This window comes from Gracilinanus agilis, chromosome 5, assembly GCF_016433145.1.
Source record: "Gracilinanus agilis isolate LMUSP501 chromosome 5, AgileGrace, whole genome shotgun sequence".
In the NCBI taxonomy this organism is placed as follows: Eukaryota; Metazoa; Chordata; class Mammalia; order Didelphimorphia; family Didelphidae; genus Gracilinanus; species Gracilinanus agilis.
In genome coordinates, this window is record NC_058134.1 from 235114130 (window position 1) to 235125207 (window position 11078).

The 11078-nt window shown below is 40.4% G+C and overlaps 1 protein-coding gene across 1 annotated transcript in view; it reads right to left on the bottom strand.

Annotated features, from left to right (window-relative positions):
* ELK3 (ETS transcription factor ELK3) overlaps window positions 1-11078 on the bottom strand; it is a 93069-nt gene that overhangs the window by 40902 nt on the left and 41089 nt on the right. The window contains exon 2 of the mRNA XM_044677265.1: window positions 2718-2926. Within this exon, the coding sequence (XP_044533200.1) occupies window positions 2718-2924 (207 nt within the window). The 5' untranslated portion in view covers window positions 2925-2926. The remainder of the gene's footprint in view (window positions 1-2717; window positions 2927-11078) is intronic.

Consider the following 11078-nt stretch of genomic DNA (forward strand, 5'->3'; position numbering starts at 1 on the left):
GAAGGAAGGAAGGAAGGAAGGAAGGAAGGAAGGAAGGAAGGAAGGAAGGAAGGGAAGAAAGGAGGAAGAGAGGGAAGAAGGAAGGGAGGAAGGGAGGAAGGAAGGGAGGGAGGGAGGAGGGAAGTGGAGACAATCTCTTTGTTATTCATATACACAAGAGTCATTAGATGGAATTCTTTGTGAAGAACCAAAAGAAGGCCAGCATCATCACAGGACGGAAGAGTATGTGGCAGTGAGCAAAGTGTAAAAAGATTAGAAAGGGAGGGGAAGCTTTAATCCTCTTTCAAAATCAATTAAGACATGGGGCAAAGTGGATAAAGTACCAGGCCTGGAGACTAGAAGGTCCTGGGTTCAAATCTGGCCTTAGATACTTCCTTAGCTGTGTGACCCTGGGCAAGTCACTTAACCTCAGTTGCCTATCCAGTACCACTCTTCTGCCTCAGAACCAATATTTAGTATCAATTCTAGGACAGAAGGCAAGGGTTTAAAAAAAAAAAAAGATTAGAAAGAGGAATGAGGCATATTGTGAAGGACTTTCAATGTCAAATAGAGGATTTTATATTTAATCCTGAAGGTAACAGGAATCCACTTGTATTGAATCAAGGGTGATATAATCAGAACTGCCCTTCAGGAAGATCACTTTGGTGGCTCAATGGTAGATGGATTGGGGGTAGGGACAGACTTGAGGCAAGCAGACTCACCAACAGCTACTGCAGCAGTCCAGGCATGAAGTGACGAGGATCTGCACCAGGGAGGTGGCAGTGTTGCAAGAGGGATGGGGAGCAAAAAGGAGAGATGTGAAGAAGGCAAAAAAAAAGACATCTCTCTGTTGGCCAGTGTGAAATAGCAGCTGGATTTTAATGAATACCTTTGGTGTTGCAAAGCCATATTATTAAGCAATTAATATTAAATGAATGAATGCTCCAGAATGAATGACTGCCACTGTGGGAAAAGTCTCTTCTTCATGAACTGACTTTGGAAGAAGTGACAAATTGGCTGAATTCACTAAATATAGATTCAGAGCTAATATTTAATATTTCCTTAATCCTCTTTCAAAATTAATCAAGACATGGAGCAGCTAGGTGACTCGATGGGCAGAGGATCAGGCCTAGAGTTGGGAGGGTCTAGGTTCAAATTTAACTTCTATCCCTTGGGCAAGTCCCTTAGGCCTGTTTGTCTAACCTTGCTTCTCTGTCTTAGAGCTGTTACTAAGACAAAAAATAAGGTTTTTTTTAATTAATCAAGACAGAGCAGCTTCTCATGATTACTGATGTCAATTTTTGAGCATAAGAAACTCCCAGAATGCTATTGAGAAGGGAATAAACCTTTATAAAGCTCCTTTCATCCGATGAGGCAGCTAGGTGGCAGTCTGGATAAAGCATGGGGCTTGGAGGCAGGAAGACCCAAGTTTAAATTTCATCTTAGATGTTTACTAGTTATGTGATCCAGGGAATGCCACTTAACATGTCTGCCTCTGTTTTCACCTATTGTCGTGCGGAGGATAGAATGAGATAATATTGTAAAGAACTTTGCAAATCAGCAGCAGCTAGGTGGCACAGTGGATAGAGGGCCAGGTCTGGAGTCAGGAGGACCTGGTACAAATCTGGCCTCAGACACTTCCTAGCTGTGTGACCCTGGGCGAGTCACTTAACTCCCATTGCCTAGTCCTTACCACTCTTCTATCTTAGTGCTATTCCTTAGGCAAAAAGTTAAGATTTTCCAGAGAGGGAGCAGGAGGGGAAAACATCTTAAGCCATAAAGTCCTATATATTATTATCATTATTCTTCTTCTGAAGTATAGCTCTGACTATTTCACAGTCCTGCTCAAGAAGCTCCATTGGAATCCCTCTTGCCTCTAGGATCAAATGCAACAAACTCCTCCTCTTGGCATTTAAAGCCCTTTGTAATCTGGTTCCAGGCTACACTTCCAGATTTATTATATATTAATCACCTTAACTCATGGTACAGCTAAACTGTTCCTCAGACCCCAAATTCTATCCCCAAGCCTTCAGCCAGGTTATACCCATCAGCAGAATGCATGCCATCCTCATTTCCTCCTCTCAAAACCCATAATACCCTTCAAAAATCAGTTTGAGTCCTACTTTCAAGATGTGCTTCCAGCTGTGCCCTGTCAATGCCTCTCCTTACCCTGTGACTCTACGTGTGTGTATCTTATCTTGTTCATATATATTTCTCCAGTGTTTAGCACAATGCCTGGCACACAGTAGGCACTTTAATACTTACTGACTTGCTGATTTTGTAATAATTATATGTATACATGTTGTTTACTCCTATGGAATATAAATCCCTAAAGGGCAGGGACTTTCTCCTTTCTGGCTTCATAACAGAGTGCCCAGCACATAATAGGTGCTTGCTAAATGCTTAGTGATCAACAAGTTAATTAGAAACTCCCTCTATCAGAAGCAGAAACTGTTTGGTAACTTATAGTATTAGAAAATAGCTTGGAGGATTGTGTGAATCCTCCAAGTGGCTTGCCCAAGGAACACAACCAATCTGTCCCACAGACAGGACTAGAATCCTTGTCTTGCTAATTCCTCTCAATCCTCTTTAACAGGCTACTTCTTTGACAAACAAACTCAGTGGTATTTTACTGTCCCGAATAAGCTCAGCTTATTGCTTTGTTCAACTCCATGAGAAAGTAGCCATTTCTCCCCTCTACCTTGGCTGGTCTCTATCCAAGCCAAGGGATTACTTACCTTATCATAGTAATATCGTAGGGCACGACTTAGCTTGTCGTAGTTCATGTTTGTCTTGTTCTTGCGTAGTCCCCACAGTTTGGCCACCTCTTCTGCCTTGAGGAGTTTGAATTCACCATCATTGGACGTCCAACAGATTAAGTGCTCGTGCTTCTGGTCCAGCAGCAACTGCAACAGGAACTGCCACAGTGTGATTGCACTCTCCATACCTGAAGGAATAGCAAGTAGGCAAAAGTCAACAGGAGCCAGTCAGCACTTGCATCCCATTCTCTGACTAATCAAGAGAACTTCAAAAGCAACTATTGCTAGCATCATACCAGGGATGATCAATGGAAAACTGCGGGCTGTTTTGTTTTGCTTTGCTTTTCTGTTTTTGTTTGGAAGTCGCTTTACCTCTGTTTGCCTCAGTTTCCCAAATGAGAAATTTGAATAATAAGAAATGAGCTTCAAAGACTCTTCATTGCTTCTCTCTTATTTAGGAAACTTTTCCTGGTTCCTTCCTTAATTCTAGTGACTTCCCTCTGTTGATTGTTTCCAATTTATATTGTATATATTATTTGTATATAGTTTACATGTTGTCTCCCTCATTAGATTATGGCTCCTTGAGGGCAGGGACTATCTTTTGCCTTTTTATTAGTATCCCCAGTGCTTAGCACAGTACCTGCCACTTAATAAATGTTAATTAACTGAATGGCTACCCTTTAGGATCAAATATAAACTCCTTTTTTTGGCATTTGAAGCCCTCCACAGTTGAGTTCTAGATGATTTTTCAACACTTCCTTATTTATTCCTTTAGGCACTCTTCCTTCCAGATAAAACTGGCCTAGTTGATATAGATCAGTGATTCCCAAAGTGGGCGCCACCACCCCCTAGTGGGTACTGCAGTGATCCAGGAAGGCAGTGATGGCCACAGGTGCATTTATCTTTCCTATTAATTGCTATTAAAATTTTTTAAAAATTAATTTCCATGGGTGCTAAGTCATTTTTTTCTGGAAAGGGGGTGGTAGGCCAAAAAATTTTGGGAACCACTGAAGATAGTCACAAGAATATTGTCTCCATTTCACAGACAAGAAAACCAAGATGAAGATAGTTAAAAAGATTCATCAAAAGTTATAAAATAACAAATATTTCCTAGTTGTGTGACCTTAGGCAAACCACTTAACTCTTGATTGCCTAGCCTTTGCTGCACTTCTGTCTTAGAAGTGATACTAAGACAGAAGGTAAGACTTTAAAAAAAAGTTACATGACTCAGGGGCAGCTCAGTGGATTAAGGGTCAGGCCTAGAGATGGGAGATCCTAGGTTCGAATCTGGCCTCAGACGCTTCCTAGCTGTGTGACCCTGGACAAGTCACTTAACCCCCATTGCCTAGCCTTTACTGTTCTTCTGCCTTAGAACCAATACACAGTATTGACTCTAAAACAGAAGGTAAAGGTTTTTTTTTTTTTTAAAGTGATATGATTGGCAGGACCACAAAAAAAAAAAAAACCCACAACAATGGAGTGGGAAAAGCCCTAGACTTAAGCTGCAGGTGACTCGAGTTCAAATCCCATTTTGTTGTGAAGCTATGACCAAATTCACTCATTGATTATTACTCTCTGTTTCTTCATTTGCGAAGATGGAAAAACTGGGATTTCAACTCATGCCCTGTGACTCTGGAGCCCTCTCTACCACACCAGAAATGAGATAAAGGACTTTGTGAACTTTTTACAAAGTTTTTAAAGGGCTGGACCAATGTCAGGGAGTAATTAGCCATGAGGTTTTAGTTCTCCAGCATCTTTGCCAAGAAAATCCCAAATGGGGTCATAAAGTCAGGCACGATGTAAATAACTGAGCAACAACAACAAAACTGAATTCTAGCCCAGTGCTGCGCCACTCCCAGCATGAGTGTGCCCAACCTAGATTGAGACAGAGCAGACAGTGATGATGTGTGGGTTAGTACTTAACACTGCTGCTCTGGGCACCCAGAAAAGCAGCCCCATGGTTCCCTCCCCTCCCTATGCCATGCCACGCCATGCCACGCCACGCCACGCCACGCCACACCTTGGAACCTAAGATCCCAATCTGATGATGAAGAGTAACAAACATCCTCTCCACCTGACATGACTCACTGGCTCTGGTTTCTTCTGTTTGAGGCAGGTGGATTCCATTTTTCCTTTCCTTGAGATTATGTAATCTATTCCTTTACTCAAAATACACCAGTGGGCATCTCCCATGATCCTCCAACCATATATATCTTCAGTACTTGAGATCCCTCTCACACATATGACTGGTGAGTCTGAACTAATAATTACTGATTCAGAGAGAGAGTGTGTGAGACATCTGGCCAGGGAGACAGGAGACACCCGAGTTCCAATCCTGCAGTAACCCAAAATAAGTCATCGAATTTCTCTCAATTTCATGTTCTTCATCTGTAAATTAAGGGTAACGGTAACTCTGGTGCCTACTGCTTGGGGTTGTTATGAAAATCAAATGAGATGAACACAAAGCTTCTGGAAAGCCTTCAGTCTCTACAGAAATGCCAGTTATCTTGATTTTTCCAGTGAGTTAACAAAATGAAATATGAGAATCTAACAACTTCCTCCCACCTCTTATATCAGACACAGAACAGAAGTGTTGAATGGGATAGCAAAACTAAGATGTGAGCAACAAGGGGAGCTAGATGGTGCAGGGGAAAGACTGCCACATCTGATGTCAGAAAGACCTGCATTCAAATCCAGCCTCAGGGGCAGCTGGGTAGCTCAGTGGATTGAGAGTCAGGCCTAGAGACAGGAGGTCCTGGGTTCAAATCCGGCCTCAGACACTTCCCAGCTGTGTGACCCTGGGCAAGTCACTTGACCCCCATTGCCTACCCTTACCAATCTTCCACCTATAAGTCAATACACAGAAGTTAAGGGTTTAAAATTAAAAAAACAAACAAACAAACAAATCCAGCCTCAGACACTTCCTGGCTGTGTGACCCAGGGCAAGTCACTTAATGCTGTTTGCCTCAGTTTCCCCATCTGTAAAATGAGCCAGGGAAGAAAATGGCAAACTATTGCAGTGTCTGCCAGGAAAGCCACAAATGGGGTCATAAAGAGTCACACACAACTAAACAACAACCACAAGAACAAAAGATGTGAGTGGCAATGTGGTATCATGGAAAGAGTGGTGAGTCTGGATTTGGAGGGCCTGAGTTCTAATCCTGCCTCTGCCACCTACTACTTATGACTTTTCTGGGACCCAATTTCTTCCTCTATAAAATAAGAGGCTTAGAATCAAACACCTCTAAGGTTCCTTCTTCTGATCTTCCTTGCCCCTGCTATCTCGTGGATCATAGATTCAGAGCTAGAAAAGATTTTTGTAAAACTTTTAAATAAAAGGGTAATTTATTGTTTGTAAAATATAAATTTTGTTGGTAAAAATGTAAAATTCTTATCATAGAGAAGTAACCTGAGGTCCAGAATGGTTAAGCAACTTGTCCAGAGTCACACAAGGTATAAATAGCAGAAGCAAGATTTGAACCTAGGTCCTCTGACTCCAGAGCAAGTATACTTTCCACTATATTATGCCATTTCACTTAGTGTAAAACTAGTTTTTAGTAAAATATTTAATTTTTTTAATGCCATAAATGATACAGTTCCAGAAGGGAGTTGGGAAAAAATTAGGATGTCAGGAAAGACAGCGAAATCTTCCAGCTCTTCAATCCTATTCTGTACTGATTTGGGTGAAGGGAAAAAAGAAAAGTATAATTTCTTAAACAGTCTCTTATCACCTCCTTGAGTGAGGAAGACCTGAGTTCTAATTCAGCCTCAGCTACTTACTAGCTTTGTTGCCCTGAGCAAGTCGCTTAACCCTGTGGACCTCAGTTTCCTCCTCCATAAAATGAGCTGGAGAGGGAAACAACAAATCACTAGAGTATTTGCCAAGAAAATCCCAAATGGAGTCAGGAAGAATCGGATAGGATTGCACAATAAGCACCTCTTATCCACAGCAGACCCCCAGGCAGCCGTCAAAGCAGTTTTCTGAGATCTACCAGGTAACCTAAGACATTTGGGGCAAAGTCACATTTTTTTGACCTAGCAGGGCTCTGGCTACTGGAAATTGTCTTTCTGGTGCCTCTATTCCCTGGCCTCACTGACTGAGCCTTTGCTACAATAGGCCAGGTATAAGTTATTCAAAATGCTTAACCATTAAGCTGGGGTCATCAGTTGCCCAGCAAACCTTGCTTTCTGTTAAGCCTCTCTCTAGGCTGCCTCTTCCTTATCTGTCATGTGCCTCAGGTGTAGATGTGGGCCAGGGATACCAGCCAGAGAGGAAGAGGGGTAGAAAAGGAAGTATTTGAAATGAGGTGGGCACCAATGGGTGCCTATAACAGCACCCCAACTCTAAAACTGCCAGGGATACAGAATACCCAAATTTATGGAGGGTTATGCAAATGATATGGAGAGGTTCCCTTAGGACTTCTGAATCTTCTTCTAACCAAGATATTACCTCACTGGCTGAGTCCCAAAAACTATCCTCTGTATGACTTTCTTTTCCTTGTTTTCCTTTCAGGTCTGACCTCTCTCACTCTTACCTCCCCATCCATCAAGAAGGTTCAACAACCAAAACCTATCACCGATACGTAGAGTCAAGATATCTGCTGAGTTCCCTTAACCAAGCAGCTAGATAGAGCACTGGAAGAGTGCCAGGCCTGAAGCTGGGGAGACCTGGGTTCAAATCTGGCCTCAGATACCTCCCAGCTGTATGACTCTGGGCAAGTCACTTAACCCTGATTGCCTAGCCCTTGCTGCTCTTCTGTCTTAGAACGATACTTAGTGTACAGATATAGTATAGTATACAGATATATCTTGCATACAAAAATAGTGTAATTTAGTATACATATATAGCATATACAGATATACTTAATATACAGATATAGTATGGTATGCAGATATACTTTGCATACATGTCTAGTATAATTTAATATAAATATATAGTATATATAAACATACTTAGTATGCAGATATAGTATAATATAATTTAGTATATATATACACAGTATATATAGATATACTTAGTATACAACTGTAGTATAATTTAGTATATATATATATATAGTATATAGAGAGATACTTAGTATACAGAGGTAGTATAATATAATTTAGTATATGTATAGTATGTAGAGATATACACAGTATATAGATATAGTATAATATAATTTAGTATATGTATATAGTATATAGAGATATATACATAGTATACAGATGTAGTATAATATAATTTAGTGTATATATAGAGTATATAGCAATGGTTCCCAAACTTTTTTGGCCTACCGCCCCCTTTCCAGAAAAAATCTTACTTAGCCCCCTGGAAATTAATTTTTTAAAAAATTTTAATAGCAATTAATAGGAAAGATAAATGCACCTGCGGTCATCACCACCTTCCTGGATCACTGCAGCACCCATCAGGGGGCGGTAGCACCCACTTTGGGAATCACTGGTATATAGAGATATACTTAGTATACAGATGTAGTATAATATAATTTAGTATATGTATAGTATATAGACATATACACAGTATATAGATATAGTATAATATAATTTAGTATATGTATATAGTATATAGAGATATACACAGTATATAGATATAGTGTAATATAATTTAGTATATGTATATAGTATATAGAGATATACATAGTATATATAATTTAGTGTATATATATATGTAGGATATAGAGATATATGTAGTATATAGATGTATTATAATACAATTTAATGTATATATGGTATATAGAAATATACTTAGTATACAGATGTGGTATAATATAATTTAGCATACATATATTATATACAGATGTACTTAGTATACAGATGTAGTATGGCATACAGATAGATATACTTTGCTACATATATACTATAACTTAGTACGAATATATAGTAAAAATAAATATATAAACATACTTAGTATACAGATATAGTTAGACTATATATAGTATGTACAGATATACTTAGTATACATATAGAGAGATACTATTGACTTTAGGAGAGAAAGTAAGAGTTTTCAAAAATAAAATAAATCACTTTGACCTACTTACTACTCCCTGTGTGACTGGCAAATCAGGGCACCTCTATGGGTCTCAGTTTCCTCCAGTATAATAATAGGCTGCTGAGTGCATACCAGGATATTTATAGGAAAGGTTTTGAGGGAGCAAAAAAACTGGGGTGAAAAGGAGGTTGGTTCCCAATGATGGTGGAATGGTTAAACACACCGTGGGCTGTGAACATCTTGGAATGTTAACACAAAACTAGAGAGCTGAGCAGACATTTATTCCAATCCCTTCACTTTCCAGATGGCAAAAACGGGGCTCAGTCTGCCGAAGTTCACAGAGCGAGTGGTGATGGAGTTAAAATTCTAACCTGGGTTCCTTGACTTCGAACTCAAAGGTGGAGTCACTTCCCAAATACTCCTGTTCCATAAGAAATTACAAATATAAAGATGGCAGAGAAACATGGGAAGGTTTGTATCAGTAGATACAGACTAAAGGAAACGGAGCTACCATAATACACCTGATAACCAATAACAATGTAATAAAAACATTAAAAGACAAACTCCAATTTACATGCAATAATCATATTCTATCTAAAGAAGAGGGGAGGAAGCACACTTCCCTTCTCTCCATAGAGAAGTCGGGGGGCAGGGTTATAGGTGCACAGTGTTGCACATCCTGTCAGACTGTATCATTTGGTTTTGCTTCTGTTTTCGGTTGATACAAGGGAAGGTTTGGCAGGAGAGGAAATGATTGGTCTACACACGAGGCAACAACAACAACAATAAAATGAAAACAGGATGATATGGCCCAATTAATTGACTTCTGAGGTCTCTGCCAGCTTCAATCTGTACTGCCTGCCCACAATGGCTCCATGTACTTTGGAGCAAATATTTTGCATATGACCAGAGATACTCAGGTGTGTCATTAATGTTTCCAAAGAATGCTTTCCCTTCTCTCCTTTGTGATCAAGTGAGTCCTAGCTACCTGTGCTCTCCTGGGCACAATACAGGCTCACACCTGGTTTTGGAGTCAGAGGACACGGGTACAAATAACTACATGACTTTGGCCAAGTCACTTCCTCATCCTGGGCCTTAGTTTCCTCATCTGTAAAATGAGGGGGGTGGACTAGTTAGTCCCTGACGTCTCTTGTAGCTCTACAGCTATGATCCTCTGCCTCACTCCTATGCAGCTGGGCAATATGCTATACTGATCTTTTAGGAGGAACAAAAGCAGTCTAACCTGTGTGATTCCAGACCCTACCTCGATGGACCTCAGTTTCCTCACTTGTAAAATGAACAGATAGAGAACTAAAGATTCTTAACCTGTAATTATAAATTATTAAATATTTTGATTATTAATATTTAGAATGTTTACATTCATAACTATTTTAATAAGTGTCTCAATATAACTGTTTCCCAGCATAATCCTATGTCTTTTGTTCTTTAAAAAAACCTAATTCGGGGGATGTAGACACTAAACGATAACTCTAGCCCAACTATCAATAATATGGAATTAGGTCTTGATCAGTGATATGTGTAAAACCCAGTGGAATTGTGTGTCGGCTAAAGGGGGTTAGGGAGGTTTGGGGGAGAGGGAAAGAACATGAAATATTTAACTAGGGGAAAATATTCAAATTTAAAAATTTTTTTTAAAAAGGAAAAAAAAAGAAAAAAAACCCTAATTCAGCAGCATCCTAAGAGTCAATGCCTCACAAAAAAGATAAGAACTCCTGGCTTAGATGGACTGCAGAAGCTCTTTCAGCTCCATAGCCTGATTTTGCCAGTTGTTCAACAGGAAAATTTTCATGGTGTGCCAAGCACTGGGCTAAGCAAACACGGACTCAGTACTCATGGAGGGCATTCTAAAGGGGAGACTTATATGGAAACAGGTATAGGCACCCTTCCTTAGAGCAGAAGTCACTTGGCTCAACAGATTCTGAGCTCACAGCAGGCCAGACTATGAGCCAAGATTCTCTCTTTTGCCCTACATCTGCCAAAGGGCCAATTCCCCAAGATCCAGGGTACCGTTAGCCCCATTTCAGGCTTGTGTGGCCAAATCTCAAGCCCTCTCTCTCTCTCTCTCTCTCTCTCTCTCTCTCTCTCTCTCTCTCTCTCTCCCCCTTCTTCCCTCCCTCCCCCTGTCTCTCTGTCTTCTCTCTTCTTTCTTTGTTTGTCTGTCTATTTGTCTCCTGTTTCTCTCTTCTCTCCTCTGTCTCTTCTCTCTCTGTCTCTGTCTCTCCAGCTTCATACTCTCCCTCCCTTTCCCTTTTTTCTGTCCTCCTCCCTACACCCATTCCCCTCTCTTCCCCTCTTTCCTTCTTCCCCCTTCTCTCTCCTCCACTCTCTCCTTT